General features: G+C 41.3%; 1 protein-coding gene across 3 annotated transcripts in view; it reads right to left on the bottom strand.

Moving 5' to 3' along the window:
* LOC133559511 (alpha-1,6-mannosylglycoprotein 6-beta-N-acetylglucosaminyltransferase B-like) overlaps positions 1–17,045 on the bottom strand; it is a 373,716-nt gene that overhangs the window by 162,230 nt on the left and 194,441 nt on the right. For all 3 annotated transcript variants that reach the window (XM_061911345.1, XM_061911354.1, XM_061911358.1), the window contains 2 exons: positions 16,321–16,394; positions 13,558–13,737 (listed from right to left, as the gene is read on the bottom strand). In XM_061911345.1, coding sequence (XP_061767329.1) covers positions 13,558–13,737; positions 16,321–16,394 — 254 coding nt within the window. The remainder of the gene's footprint in view (positions 1–13,557; positions 13,738–16,320; positions 16,395–17,045) is intronic.

The raw sequence follows: 17,045 nt of genomic DNA, 5'->3' as shown, positions 1-17,045 counted from the left end.
TAAGTGTTGAAAGTAAAACAAATAATAATAAAAATGTATCACTTTATGATTCGGAGACCTTTCGGATCCCAAAGATATTTAGTGGGATTTTATTTATGTTTTCACTGTGATTACTCAGAAATAATAATACATTTCAATCAATGGTGTCCTGCGTTATTGATCTTTTTAGGGCGCCAATTAATTCAGATCAAACATTGCTTTCCGAATGTTTTCGGGCAATGGGGGAAATACTGCATATTTCAGTTTTACTATAAAAAACTAAGTTGTCTTTGAATGAAAAGGCATAAAACCTTTTTTTTTTTCCTTTTTACTTTATATCAACCTGAAGTTGATATAGAGATTTACTGTACGCGTTACATAAAAAATTAAAATAATAATTTGAGTTATTTTTAACATGTTAATGACGGAAACCCTCTATGGTCCCTGGGAGGCCTATAGGTAAAACAAAACAAAAAAATCCATATATTTTGTTATGGTTTGAAAATGAAAAATATTAAAACGGCCCCCGCATGGTTTAATTTTTCCGTGTGTGGCCCTCAGTGGAAAAAGTCTGGACACCCCTGCTCTAGCTGGATGCTCATACATTGGATATGCCATATACATGCTACTAATAGGCATTAGCCGTTTTGCAGATCGATTTCAACACCTACGAATTTGGAAATTAAATTACAGTGGAATCTCGATTTACGGACACCTATTTGTACAAACTTTTTGATTTATGAACCACATATCAAATAAAAATATGTTTTGTTGTACAAACCTTGTCTGTGTACAAATTTTTCATTCACTTATCGTGTACCTTGCAGCACAGCTGTTGTGGACGGGCTGATCGAGCTCCATTGCTAATTCAGTCATCACAATAGTGCTGTCGTTATCTACTGTGTTAAGTGTTACTTTGTGTTCTTTAAGTGGGTTTTTTTTAATCTTTTACAGCAATTTTTCCTTTTCCTAGCTCAAAATGAGTCCGAAAAAAGCAATGGCCATACAATGTGTGGTTTGAAAGATTCAGGCAGTATTCACAGCGTTGTCGACAGTGCCTCCTCTCTCTGCCTCCTTTTTTAATGAATGCCAAGAAGATCAACCGACAAGATGAAGTGGATTAAATTTTTTTATTCCTAATCATTTTAACGACCTCTGTGTTAAAGTTAAAGAGTAGTGATTTCAAACTGAGTGCACCACAGGGCTAGTGACAGTATGTGTGCATGTCACCAGGGTGGCCACATATGAGGACAGTTTAGCTAGTTGTTGTTGTTTTGGCTTTGTTATTCCATCCATCCATTTTCTACCGCTTGTCCCTTATGGGATTGCAGGGATGCTGGAGTCTATCTCAGCTGCATACGGGCAGAAGGCGGGGTACACCCTGGACAAGTCGCCACCTCATTGCAGGGCCAACACAGATAGACAGACATTCTCACTCACATTCACACCATTTAGTGTTGCCAATCAACCTATCCCCGGGTGCATGTCTTTGGAAGTGGGAGGAAGCCGGAGCTCCCAGAGGGAACCCACGTAGTCACGGAGAGAACATACAAACTCCACACAGAAAGATCCCAAGCCCAGAATTGAACCCTGGACTTTTGTATTGTGAGGCATATTTACCAACTTCTGTTGGTTGGGTTATTAAATATGTTTATTAAATAGAATGTTGATCTATTACGCCCTTGTTATGTTTGTTTGTGTCAGGGTGTGGACTATGATGCAGTTTCCTGCGTGGATTGTTTTCCCGAGATGCAAAAGAACTGGCCTGAAAATAAATACATGATTTAAAGGCCTACTGAAATGAGATTTTCTTATTTAAACGGGGATATGTGTCATACTTGATCATTTCATGATATTGCCATATTTTTGCTGAAAGGATTTAGTAGAGAACATCGATGATAAAGTTAGCAACTTTCGGTTGCTGATAAAAAAGCCTTGCATTTACCGGAAGTAGCAGACGATGTGCGCGTGACGTCACTGGTTGTAGAGCTCCTCACATCCTCACATTGTTTACAATCATGGCCACCAGCATCTAGAGCGATTCGGACCGAGAAAGCGACAATTTCCCCATTAATTTGAGCGAGGATGAAAGATTAGTGGATGAGGAGAGTGAGAGTGAAGGACTAGAGAAAAAAAAATGTAAAAAAAAAAAAAAAAAAAAAAAAAGGCCAGGGCAGTGAGAGCGATTCAGATGTTATTAGACGATAATTCTTGAAAATCCCTTATCTGCCTATTGTGTTACTAGTGTTTTAGTGAGATTATATGGTACCTGAAAGTCAGAGGGGTGTGACCACGGGTGTGGTGACCGCCAGTGTCTCCGGTGGGAGGAGGTAATAGTCCGCAGCTGCAGGAGGACGCAAGCTCCGCTCATAACTACGGTAAGAGCCGACTTATTACCACAATTTTCTCACCGAAATCTGCCGGTTGATATGTGGTCAGGATCCATGTTTGCTTGACCGCTCTGTTCCATAGTAAAGCTTCACCTTTGGGAATTTTAAACAAGGAAACCGGCCGGCTGTGTTTGTGTGGCTAAAGGCTAAAAGCTTCCCACCTCCATTTTTCTACCTTGACTTCTCCATTATTAATTGAAGAAATTGCAAAAGATTCAGCAACACATATGTCCAGAATACTGTGTAATTATGCGATTAAAGCAGACTACTTACAGCTTGGATCGGGCTGGAAAAAAATGTCCGCTAGAACCGGTGACGTCAAACGCACACGTCATCATACCGCGACGTTTTCAACAGGACGCTTCGCGGGAAATTTAAAATTGCAATTTAGTCAACTAAAAAGGCCGTATTGGCATGTGTTGCAATGTTAATATTTCATCATTGATGTATAGACTATCAGACTGCGTGGTGGGTAGTAGTGGGTTTCAGTAGGCCTTTAATTCTTACTATAAAAAGTGTACAAACAAAAGGCGCTCGCAGCGAAGGCACAATATTTAACACTGGAAACAAAACTAGCACTTTGACGTAAACTATGGACATGAAAGGAAAACACTGACGTGACGTGAGCAGAACAGCATGAATTTTGGAATTGCATGAAACAAGCAGCCTGAACTAAGCATGAGACAGTAAACATGGCATGAAGCAGAGTGATGACGCTAGGACCACCAACTGAAAAACCAGGCTTAAATAATAGTGACATGATTGAAGCAGGTGCGTGAGTCACATGAATAAGGCAGGTGATACTATTAGGTCGACATGGTGACAAAACAATAAATCAGGGGTGGGCAACCCGCAGCTCTGGAGCCGCATGCGGCTCTTTAGCGCCGCCCTAGTGGCTCTCTGGAACTATTTCAAAAATATATGAAAAATGGAAATGATGAAGGAAAAAAACATATTCTTCTTTTAATTTGGTTTCTGTAGGAGGACAAACATGACACAAACCTCCCTAATTGCTATAAAGCACACTGTTTATATTAAACATGCTTCACTGAGCCCCCTTTTGTCCTACTAATTTGGCCGGTCCTTGAACTCACCCTAGTTTGGTTACAATTTACATGTATAACTTTCTCTGACTTTTTAAGATGTGATTTATGCCACTTCTTTTTCCGTCTCATTTTGTCCACCAAACTTGTATGCACAAAGGTGAGTTTTGTTGATGTTATTGACTTACAGTATGTGAAGTGTGCTAATCAGACATATTTGGTCACTGCATGGCTGTAAGCTAATCGATGCTAACATGCTATTTAGGCTAGCTGTATGTTTATATTCCATCATTGTGCCTCATTCGCAGCTATATTTAAATGATAAATAAATAAATGGGTTGTACTTGTATAGCGCTTTTCTACCTTCAAGGTACTCAAAGCGCTTTGACACTACTTCCACATTCACACACACATTCACACACTGATGGAGGGAGCTGCCATGCAAGGCGCCAACCAGCACCCATCAGGAGCAAGGGTGAAGTGTCTTGCTCAGGACACAACAGACATGACGAGGTTGGTACTAGGTGGGATTTGAACCAGGGACCCTCAGGTTGCGCACGGCCACTATCCCACTGCGCCACGCCGTATTTGAGCTCTTTTAGTTTCCTTTAAGTCCTCATAATTAAATTTATATCTCATGACACACTATCTGTATGTAATATGGCTTTTCATTTTTTGCGGCTCCAGACGGATTTGTTTTTGTATTTTTGGTCCAATATGGCTCTTTCAACATTTTGGGTTGCCGACCCCTGCAATAAATGATGCGTAAAAACAAGGAACTAATTGAGTTTTAAACCAAACAGAACATAACTAAACAAAACATGATCACAAAACATGACAGTTTGATATTCAGTACTGTAGTGTATGGTTCTTTATATTGTATTCAAAGTATACAAACCTTTATAAAATATGGACTTTTAAAATCATAAATATAGGTCCCACTGTACAACTAAGATGCGTGTTGCAATAAAACAGCAGCCTGTGTGTAATAAGTACAATACTTGCAGGCAAACACTTTGAAGGACTGAACAATAGACAAGACTGGCACTTTTAACTTTATGCCAATCGATAACTTGGGCAAATACAACTCAGACGTATAGAAAAAGTAAAATATTGGCAGCGCAGTTATCGATATTAGCTCAGTGCTAAAGTAATTTTCATGCACAGATTTTATTGTGAAACGATTTATCATTTATCACCACGTATACACACACAAAAGTACCCCTGTAACCGGGAACTGGTATCGCATCAGTTCTAATATGAATATGAATATCCCTATGTCCAAACCACAAATTAAGTAGAGTCCTGACCAAGACACTTCACCCTTGCTCCTGATGGGTGCTGGTTAGCGCCTTGCATGGCAGCTCCCTCCATCAGTGTGTGAATGTGTGTGTGAATGGGTAAATGTGGAAGTAGTGTCAAAGTGCTTTGAGTACCTTGAAGGTAGAAAAGCGCTATACAAGTACAACCCATTTATCATTTAGCTGCAGTGTTTTTGGATACATCACATTTGAGCAACATCCAGCAAAGTGGATTATTTCATTAACCACTGTAAATTGGGTGGGGCTCCAATCCTTTCTCACCCACTTTAAAAGTTCCAAACATCTTGTCTTACTGCTACTGCAGCAGAGAGAGTTTTAAGTTTCATTTGCATTACACAGACCAGCACCCCGGAAAAAAAAATTGCTCTAAACAGGACTGGTAAGAGAGTGTTTTAAAATGTGCTCCACTTCTTCAACATTGTTTTACTTTGATTATTACAGTCAAATTATGAATGTCTTTTTTTTTCATTACATTATTTAAACTTGAAATTTGATTTATCGCAACTAAATTGCTGTAAATGACATGCTTGCATAAGCTAAATTATGCACGTCATTGGAATTGGGGGTTAAATCACCAAAAATAATCCCCGGGCGCGCCCACTGCTGCTGCTCACTGCTCCCCTAACCTGGTGATCAAGGGTGATGGGTCAAATGCAGAGAATAATTTCGCCACACCTATTGTGTGTGTGACAATCATGGGTACTTTAATTTTAACTTAATTTATTCACTTAAACCTATAACAGTATTATCTAAAGACTTCTGGCTGTGTTTTTTGAAGAGGATTTTGCCAACCAGCACACTCGGTACTGTTATGACCTGTTACGTATCCTGATTTATTTTTGTATTTCCTTATTTATCGGTTTAATTCCTTTCCAGCACTCTTAGTGTGGTTCAACTTCCTATTTGGCTGCACCACTCCTCTGGCCTGAGCACTGTCTCCCTCACCGGTCGCTTATTGGCAATCTGGCCACACCAGTTCTGGGTTGCCAATCAGGCTTCTTTATATGCCAGCCTCCCTTTTTTCAGTCAGGTCTGGATTGTTGTTAATGGTCAACGTTTTTTATTTGTCATGTTTTGCTTGGCAATTACAGTGTTTGCTTTGGACCTGCATAGCCTTCCCTATGCTTTTTCAGCACTTTCCTGCTGCACTACATTTGGGTATTTTTAAGAAATACTTTTTTCTACCTGTCTCTCCATCTTGGGGGTCATAACTACCGCAGCAATGCGGACTCATTCCGTCACTCAGTCACTCATCTTTCCACCAGCGTATGCATTGACCTGATGCCACCCTTCTCATAAAACTGAAAAACAGATTACCGTATTTCTTTGAATTTCCGCTGGGGCGCTAATTAATCTAAAACCTCTTCTCACTCCTGCGCTTACCAAAGGCATGTGGTAAAAGTAAGCATGCCGCTAATTATTCTAAAACCTCTTCTCACTCCGGCACTTACCAAAGGTATGCACTAAAAATTTGAGAGTGATGTAAGCTTGGACCTTAAATCCTACTGAATAGCTCTTAATCTTCTTCCCTTTATGCGATTTCAAATTACCGGTATTGAAATCAGCCTCCTCCATTTTGAAAATTATGACAGGGGAAGTGTCACTCGTGACATCACGAGTTTGACCCGGCGGTAATACTAAGCATGCGCTAATTATTTTGGGAAGCGAGTTTGACCAGGCAGTAATTCAAGGCAGGCGCTTACTATATGCCCTGCGGCAATTCAAGGAAATACAGTAAACATAAATGTACATCTATAATTATGCACTGCTAAAAAAATAATACCATGCTACACGATATTTCCTATATTAAACTGCAAATAAAATATAAGTGTAAATGAAAATACAGCCTGAGGACTTTTGTCTTATGTTTGGCGCTTAAGAAATTTCTGTATGAGTTTAGCTCCAGACTTATTGTGATTGTTTTCCTAATGTCATTACTGCCACAAGTGGTGAAAAAGTGTATTTACAAACGAGTACGGCCCACAGCTGAGAAACATTTTGTTGGCAGCCCGGTAGGGGGCGCTCGCAGCCCAACAAAGACAGAGCCGTGTATAAAGAGTTTTGCCAACCTAGTTTCAGGTGATCTCCTCACTGATTGATCAAAAGTAGGAGTGTAACGGTACGTGTATTTGTATTGAACCGTTTCGGTACGGGGGTTTCGGTTCGGTTCGGAGGTGTATCGAACGAGTTTGTAAACTAAAGTCTTAACAAGCTGCTCTGCTTTCTGCCTCTGTCTGAGCACCAAGCCTTGTCCCGCCCACACAACCATCTGATTGGTTACATACAAAGCCAATCAGCAGTGCGTATTCAGAGCGATGCAACAGCCAATCAGCAGTGCGTATTCAGAACGCATGTTGTCAATGCTTCAGCGTCGAGCAGATATGTGTTTAGCAGCGGATATCGTACTCTCCCCAAATTATAAAAAACACTTTCCAGTCACAACTACTACTGGCATCACTATGAGCCCGTTGACCTTCTAGAAACTTAAACTGCAGCTCAGCTCGCTCGCAGTTCTGGCTTGAGGTGAAGGCTACTTAGCTTTTAGCGTAACGTTAGCTCATTTTGCTGTGTGTGTTTGTATGTGTGTGTGTGTGTGTGTGTGTGCGTGTGTTCGGGGGAACAAAAGCCCGATCTGTTATTTCACATGAACTAACATGAAGTCCATGGTGTCCAGGGATGAATAGTCTCTCCTATTGCTATTGTACTATTTTTTCAGCTAATCATTAGTAATGTAGCAGCCTTGTTTTGAATGGCAGGGTCCCTGCTATCACATGTTGACAAAAATAGTCAACTACAGGCTTCCCAAATGCTGTTATAAATTAAGCATGATGAGTTGACTTGAAACTCTTTAATGTTACACTTTTTATATGTAGAGGAAAGTTTTTTTCTTTTTATTTAATCAAAGCAACAACTCGAGCCAGTTTAATGTGGATTAATGTGGGCAGAATAATTAGTGTTCCCAATGTTAAAAGGATAAAGCCAATGTTTACAAATTAGGTAAATAAATAACCAAAAAATTTATATTTTGTTGTTTTCGTACTGTACCGAAAATTAACCGAACCGTGACCTCTAAACCGAGGTACGTACCGAGCCAAAATTTTTCTGTGCCGTTACACCCATAGTCAAAAGGCACTTATGTGACCTTAGCGCGCCATGATTGCTACCAACTTAGACGTTGGCCCTATGCTGTGCTGCACTTCCTTACTAGACATGCCTTTTATTTGAAGAGTTTTTTGCTTTGTAAACATGCCGGCTTCCTCCCACTTCCAAAGACATGCACCTGGGGATAGGTTGATTGGCAACACTAAAAATTGGCCCTAGTGTGTGAATGTGAGTGTGAATGTTGTCTGTCTATCTGTGTTGGCCCTGCGATGAGGTGGCGACTTGTCCAGGGTGTACCCCGCCTTCCGCCCGATTGTAGCTGAGATAGGCGCCAGCGCCCCCCGCGACCCCGAAAGGGAATAAGCGGTAGAAAATGGATGGATGGAACATGCCGTGTTGTGTGCTGCTTGGGGGAAAACAAAGCCGACGGACTGACAAAGAACCCATTTACTTGAATCCCCCGAACACCTATTTTCACGATTGAAAAGACAAGATTTTTGACTACTGGACTATAAGCTGCACATGCGGAATGGAGAACTGAAAGGAGCTGCGCTAGTGACAGTGTTCTCTCTACTCGAGTGGTTTGTGAACACAGAGGTTGATTTCAGTTTTGGGGGGTTATCTAATTTTGCCAAGGAAAGTTTTAGCAGGTGGGAGCTTAAACGCTGCTCCCCGCCGAGGGATGGTTCTTCTCGGGACTGTGAGAACAAACTTCATTAGAATCCCAATTTTATTATAAGTTATACATTCATCTGTGAGTCAGCCAAGTAACTTTTAAATACACAGACACTGATATTTTTTTTTAATACTAGGGGTGCAACAATAAACATATCCGTATTAAACCATTCAATACAATGGTCTCGGTTTGGTTTATCAACTTCTGACGATACGCTCTGTGCTGAAAGACCAGTGGATTTGCGCTCGAGCGCCACCACCCACATTCATTCAGACTAAAACAAGCTGCTGAGACAGAGCATCTATAACTCATTGCAACATGGCTCATGCCTCAAATGTACCTGAAATCGAAGATCGTTCACCACCGTCGTTCAGCGTGTGGAACTACTTTGGTTTTTGGGTTAAGTATGACCCTCGTGGTAAGCGTGTCGTGGAAAAAAATACAACAATATGTCGCAAGTGTCACACAATTATAAACTACAACAGTGGAAATACACACCCTGTTTCCATATGAGTAGGGAAATTGTGTTGGATGTAAATATAAACGGAATACAATGATTTGCAAATCATTTTCAACCCATATTCAGTTAAATATGCTACAAAGACAAGATATTTGGTGTTCAAACTGATAAGTATATGTTTTTTGCAACTAATCATTATAAATAAATAAATGATAAATGGGTTGTACCTGTATAGCGCTTTTCTACCTTCAAGGTACTCAAAGCGCTTTGACAATACTTCCACATTTACCCATTCACACACACATTCACACACTGATGGAGGGAGCAGCCATGCAAGGCGCCAACCGGCACCCATCAGGAGCAAGGGTGAAGTGTCTAACTTTAGAATTTAATGCCAGTAACATGTGACAAAGAAGTTGAAAAAGGTGGCAATAAATACTGATGAAGTTGAGGAATGCTCATCAAACACTTATTTGGACCATCCCACAGGTGTGCAGGCTAATTGGAAACAGGTGGGTGCCATGATTGGGTATAAAAACAGCTCCCCAAAAAATGCTCAGTCTTTCACAAGAAAGGATGGGGCGAGGTACACCCCTTTGTCCACAACTACGTGAGCAAATATACAAACAGTTTAAGAACAACGTTTCTCAAAGTGCAATTGCAAGAAATGTAAGGATTTCAACATCTACAGTCCATAATATCATCAAAAGGTTCAGAGAATCTGGAGAAATCACTCCACGTAAGCGGCATGGCCGGAAACCAACATTGAACGACCGTGACCTTCGATCCCTCAGACGCCACTGTATCAAAAACTGACATCAATCTCTAAAGGATATCACCACATGGGCTCAGGAACACATCCAGAAACGCCACCGGCTTCTCTGGGCCCGAGATCATCTACGATGGACTGATGCAAAGTGGAAAAGTGTTCTGACGAGTCCACATTTCAAATTGTTTTTGGAAATATTCGACATTGTGTCATCCGGACCAAAGTTCAAAAGCCAGCATCTGTAATGGTATGGGGGTGCATTAGTGCCCAAGGCATGGGTAATTTACACATCTGTGAAGGCACCATTAATGCTGAAAGGTACATACAGGTTTTGGAACAACATATGCTGCCATTTAAGCGCCGTCTTTTTCATGGACGCCCCTGCTTATTTCAGCAAGACAATGCCAAGCCACCTTCAGCGTGGCTCTGTAAAAAAAGAGTGCGGGTACTTTCCTGGCCCGTCTGCAGTCCAGACATGTCTCCCATTGAAAATGTTTGGTGCATTATGAAGCATAAAATACGACAGCGGAGACCCCGGACTGTTGAACGACTGAAGCTCTACATAAAAGAAAAATGGGAAAGAATTCCACTTTCAAAGCTTCAACAAATAGTTTCCTCAGTTCCCAAACATTTATAAAGTGTTGTTAAAAGAAAATGTGATGTTACACAGTAGTGAACATGCCCTTACCCAACTACTTTTGCACGTGTTGCAGCCATGAAATTCTAAGTTAATTATTATTTGCAAAAATAAATAAAGTTTATGAGTTTGAACATCAAATATGTTGTCTTTGTAGTGCATTCAACTGATTATGGGTTGAAAAGGATTTGCGAATCATAGTATTCCGTTTATATTTACATCTAACAATTTCCCAACTCATATGGAAACAGGGTTTGTAGACTCATTTTAAACTTTAATGCAGAGAAGGAAATCACAACTAAGTCAATTGACCAAAACTGTATTTATTAAACAGTTTTTAAACAGTGGCGCAAACATTAGAAAACAATCTACTAGTGCACTTTTGTGCATGATGTCACTAAGATGACATATCAAAACAACACTAAATTAAAGTGCACTTTTTATACACAACGCCACTACAATACTTTAAAACCAATAAAGTGCACTTTTGTGCATGATGTCACACAAGATATTTCCATCCATCCATCTTCTTCCGCTTATCCGAGGTCGGGTCGCGGGGGCAACAGCCTAAGCAGGGAAACCCAGACTTCCCTCTCCCCAGCCACTTCGTCTAGCTCTTTTCGGGGGATCCCGAGGCGTTCCCAGGCCAGCCGGAAGACATAGTCTTCCCAACGTGTCCTGGGTCTTCCCCCGTGGCCTCCCTAGGGAGGCATTCGGGTGGCATCCTGACCAGATACCCGGACCACCTCATCTGGCTCCTCTCAATGTGAAGGAGCAGCGGCTTTACTTTGAGTTCCTCCTGGATGGCAGAGCTTCTCACCCTATCTCTAAGGGAGAGCCCCACCACCCGGCGGAGGAAACTCATTTCGGCCGCTTGTACCCGTGATCTTATCCTTTCGGTCATAACCCAAATCTCATGACCATAGGTGAGGATGGGAACGTAGATCAACCGGTAAATTGAGAGCTTTGCCTTCCGGCTCTGCTCCTTCTTCACCACAACGGATCGATACAACGTCCGCATTACTGAAGACACCGCACCGATCCGCCTGTGGATCTCACGATCCACTCTTCCCTCACTCGTGAACAAAACTCCTAGGTACTTGAACTCCTCCACTTGGGGCAGGGTCTCCTCCCCAACCCGGAGATGGCATTCCACCCTTTTCCGGGCGAGAACCAAGGACTCGGACTTGGAGATGATTCAATAAGTGTAAAATAAAAATAAGCTGCATAACAGGCAATCAAATAGTGTATGTCCTTTGCATTGTGGTAGTTTATTGCGGACATTATTTCCTTTTGTTGTTGACTGTTTTTTTCATACGGTGTTGATCTGAGAAATGTTTGCCTCTACATTTTGATGGTGTGGGAATGGCACCAAATGGAGATGTTGATATGCGGAGTAAACACTCTTCATTGTCTAGCAGGTGACTTTTCAAATGATGCTACATATTATCAGTAGAGCTACTTTTGGTAGCATTGCTTGTGCCCCACACTTGACAAATTAAAGTTGTCTAATCGACATAATCCCGCTTGAATCTGAACCACTGCCAGACAATGAACCCCCGTGCTGTTTTTCTTGGGAATTAATTATTCATTCATTTTTTACCAGATTCGCAACTTCTTTCTCTCGTATTACCACTCGCACGGCTCCGCTAGCATCACAGCTAACGTTACCCAGTCTGCTACCTCTCTGCTCCACGAGGGCGTATACGTATGTGACGTATGACGTGACAGTATGTGACGTGTTTAAAAATAAGGTACGTTTACTGTCTGTGAGAAGGAGACACAAGAAGGAGTGGGAAGACCCTGTAGTGCAGGGGTGCCCACACTTTTTCTGCAGGCGAGCTACTTTTCAATTGACCAACTCGAGGGGATCTACGTCATTTATGTATATCATTTATATTTATTTATTTATGAAAGAGACATTTTTGTAAACAAGTTGAATGTGTTTAATGATAATACAAGCATGTGTAACACATATAGATGTCTTTCTTTCACGAAGACAAGAATATAAGTTGGTGTATTACCTGATTCTGATGACTTGCATTGATTGGAATCAGACAGTAATGATGATAACGCCCACATTTTCAAATGGAGGAGAAAAAAAGTTGTCCTTTCTGTACAATACCACATGAAAGTGGTTGGTTTTTGGCATCTAATTCATCCAGCTTCCATACACTTTACAAGAAAAACATTGGCGGCAAATTTTGTAGCTTGCTTGATTGACATTCACGGCACCCGAGGGTCTTGTGAGATGACGTGGCTGCTGCCAGTTCATTATTATGAAAAAATGACAGAGAGGAAGGCGAGAAACACTTTTTATTTCAACAGACTTTCGCGCTGTCCCTTCCATCAAAACTCTAAAGGCCGATTGCACATTTCCTATCTTCACAATAAAAGCCCTGCTTCATGCTGCCTGCGCTAACAAAATAAGAGCCTCGGAAAGCTGGCGTGCACAAGTGATGTGCACGCCAGCTTTCTGAGGGATCGCTTGTGCACGCCAGTTTTCCGAGACTCTGTATTTAGTTAGCGCAGGCAGCATAAAGCAGGGCTTTTATTGTGAAGATAGGAAAAGTGCAGTCGGCCTTTAGAGTTTTGACGGAAGGTACGGCGCGAGAGTCTGTTGAAATAAAAAGTGTTTCTCGCCTTCCTCTCGGTCATATTTTAATAATAATGATCTTGCAGCAGCCAGCGTCATCTCACAAGACCCTCCGGTACCGTGAATGTCATTTAAGTGACGTCTTGGTGAAGATTGATGAACACTAATTTTTAGGTCTATTTTTTTTTAAAAGCCTGGCTCGAGATAGACTGACACACCCCCCGCGGTCGACTGGTAGCTCGCGATCGACGTAATGGGCACCCCTGCTGTAGTGTAATGCCCGTAGCTAAAAGCAACTGTGTGAGAACGTATACTCGAATATCACGATATTGTTATTTTCTATATCGCACAGAGACAAACCTGCGATATATGGCGTATATCGATATACCGCCCGGCCCTACATCAGAACGACTGCAATGACATGCTTACGGGCACAGCATTGCACAATATTGGGAGCAAAATGGCGTCCTTGGTTTAATACACCATACTCTCTACACAGCTATGGCGAAGAAACCATGCTTTAATTTGCCTACACAGCTGTGCAACATGCATACATAATTACATATACTATACTCTAACTTACCGGTCTCTTGGGTTCCTTTGCCTGGTCAACATGCTGCGTCGGCTGGTTGCTGTGGTCCCTCCAGGCCACTGGGGGGCAGAACCACTCCACTTCACTCAAATAGATGAGGAATGAGCAGTCGGAACCATCAACGCCATAGAAGGCGTAGCAAGGGTCGGAGGTCCAGCGTGCTCGCATCCACTAGAGGAACATATGCATGACATTAACTCAAGATACCACTGAATTAATAGCAAGATTTAAAGGCCTACTGGAACCCACTACTACCCACCACCAGTGTTAATTTTGTTGACGAAAAATTTTCGTCATAGTTATCGTCAACAACCTTTTTTTTCTGACTAAAACGAGACGATAACTAAAAAAAAAAAATAATTTACGTGGACTAAGAAGATGACGAGGTGTATTGACATATTCGTCAACGAATAAAAACGAGACGAAAATGTCTGCCAGAGACGAGATCCAATCGGAACTCATTTCGTTAGGAAGAGGCGGGAGGAGTTGGGAAGAGAACCAATCAGAGCGACGTGGTAAGGAAGTTACGTAAACGGGAAAGCGCTGCATATTTGACGTCAAAGATAACAAGATGCAGTGTAAGAAATGCAGCGCGAGGATTACGGGGAAAAACACAACAAACTTGAAGCGACATTTACAGTCGAATCACCCCGAAATCCACACACAGGTAAGCATTTTCCACAACATACAACTCACTCGACGTTATCCCGTTTATTACACGGCTTACTCGTAAAATACTAAATTTGAGACATGATTTTCATCAAAATACGACTTGTATCGGTGATTTTTCCGCTGTTTTGCTTCGACTTTCAGAAATTGAAGGGAAAGTTTACATATTACCCTTTAGTCGACTAAATCTACTGTAGTTTTCGTCGACTATAATCTTATGATATTTCGTCAACTAAAACTAGACTAAAAGTAAAACAATTTAAATAACTAAATTATGACTAAAACTAAATTACATTTTATTCAAAAGACTATGACTAAAACTAAATCAAATTTTGCTGTCAAAATTAACACTGCCCACCACGCAGTCTGATAGTTTATATATCAATGATGAAATATTAACATTGCAACACATGCCAATACGGCCTTTTTAGTTTACTAAATTACAATTTTAAATTTCCTGCAGAGTTTCCTGTTGAAAACGTCGCGGAATGATGACGCGTGTTTGTGACGTTATTGGTTGGAGCGGACATTTCAGCCCAGCACCACTTACGGCTAAAAGTCGTCTCTTTTCATTGCGCAATTACACAGTATTTTGGACATCTGTGTTGCTGAATCTTTTGCAATTTGTTCAATTGATAATGGAGACGTCAAATAAGAATGCTGTTGGTGGAAAGCGGTGGGTTGCAGCTGCCTTTAGCACCGAAACAGAGCCAATGTTTCTTTGTTTGTTGTGAAGCTTTGACACAGAGCGGTCAAGCGAATATGTTTCCCTACGTCAACCAGCAAGTTTTTGGATGGGAAAATTGTGATATTAAGTGGATTACGCGACCTCATCCTGCAGCTCAAAAAGGCAGCTGTGATTTTGGCTCCTGGGATTCTCTCAGAGACACTGACGTTCACCACAGCCATCAGACTTTCAGGTATGACTTTATAATCTCACTAAAACACTATTAACACAATAAGCAGATAAGGGATTTCCCAAAATTATCTTAGTAAATGTGTCTAATTACATCTGAAACTCTACCACTGCCGCCGCTTGGAGCCGTCGCCTTTTCTTTTTTTTTTTTCCTCTTTTTTTTTTTAGTGTTTCACTCTAACTTTCCTCATCCACGAATCTTTCATCCTCGCTCAAATTAATGGGGAAATCGTCACTTTCTCGGTCCGAATTGCTCTTACTGTTGGTGGCTCACATTAAAAACAATGTGAGGATGTGAGGAGCCCTCACACCGGTGACGTCACGCGCACATCGTCTGCTACTTCCGGTACAGGCAAGGCTTTTTTTATTAGCAACCAAAAGTTGCGAACTTTACCGTTGATGTTCTCTACTAAATCCTTTCAGCAAAAATATGGCAATATCGCGAAATGATCAAGTATGACACATAGAATGGACCTGCTATCCCCGTTTAAATATAAAAATCCCATTTCAGTAGGCCTTTAAAAGCGGGAGTCAAATTAGGTTCGAAATCCTTTAATGACTTCCACTGGCAAACATTTTTTTTTTCAAATTAGGATCTAATTTAATGCTTTTAGAGCAAGAAATACTCTATTTGAGATACAATGAGCTGTGACACAACATGTCATCAACAATATGCTTTTAGCAAATGGTGCAGCTAAAACATTGATTTATTATTTAAAGCACATCAAAGCCTGAAACTCCCATACAGTAAACAGAATACTAGATGACGCGTGGGTGGACGTCTGTGAAGAAAAAGCACGGTTTTCAGAGTGAACCGATCTTGTTTTGTAATTTTTATTTTTTGAGCTAATGACAGCTAAGCTCACTGCATGCGCATAAGGCAAGCGTGACTGACAGTTTCACCATCACCAGATGGCTCCTGTTTGGCTTCACCTGATGGTTGAGATGATTAAAAAGCTTCCAAGATCCTTTGGATTACAAAGACCATAAAAAGGCCGCTACAAAAGATCTGCCAGATAAGACCCACAATTATATTGGTTGCAAATATTCCAATTGCTTTATATCCCTAATTAAAAACAAAACAAATACAACAATGAACTAAAGTGTTTATCCCGGGAAATTAGTTACCCTCCTAATTGTCAAAATCCCCAAGTAAAAAAGCCACTCACATCCACTTTTCCAGGACATTCTGGGTAGCGGGGGTCTTTGGGAATATCGCACTGGGTGGATGTCCCATCTCGCACTGTTGAGAAGACAAGTGACAGACCTTGAGCAATAGTCGAGCAATAGAGAGTTTGTTAGATTAGGGGTCCTTATGGAAAAACCTTTGTTTCAAATTTCATTTTAAAACCTTGAGTCCATCTCTATCAAAAGTATGTATTACAGATGCGCGGATAGGCAATTATATCATCCGCATTGCCAAAATCGTCATCCACCCGCCGCCCACCCGACCCAACATTTTATCAGGACCGTACCCGCCCGCCAACCGCCCGCTGAAGTACGCCAGAGGTTGGCCACCTTTACCACTCACAGAGCTATTTAAACCTGTTTCACAGAGTAATGAAGTCAATTGGAGCCGCTAATGTTCTCGCGACTATTCAGTAGTGTTCATCCTGATGACAAGAATATGGGTATGCTGTGAAACAATTGCCTTTGACACCTTCAACAACATGTACGTACTGATTGTTGGTCCAGCAACATGTTGTGTGCAGTTTCTGCAATCACACGTATGAGATTGAAAGGCATACTGGGTGATACAGAGCACACTGATGGTTGTGATATAAACAACTTTAACACTTACTAATATGCGCCACACTGTGAAGCCACACAATACAAGATTGACAAACGCATTTCGGGAGAACATCCTCACAGTAACACAACATAAACGCAACAC

Source organism: Nerophis ophidion, linkage group LG01, assembly GCF_033978795.1.
Source record: "Nerophis ophidion isolate RoL-2023_Sa linkage group LG01, RoL_Noph_v1.0, whole genome shotgun sequence".
Lineage (NCBI taxonomy): Eukaryota > Metazoa > Chordata > Actinopteri > Syngnathiformes > Syngnathidae > Nerophis > Nerophis ophidion.
Note: the sequence above shows the minus strand (reverse complement) of the source record. Positions and strands in the feature narration are given on the sequence as shown.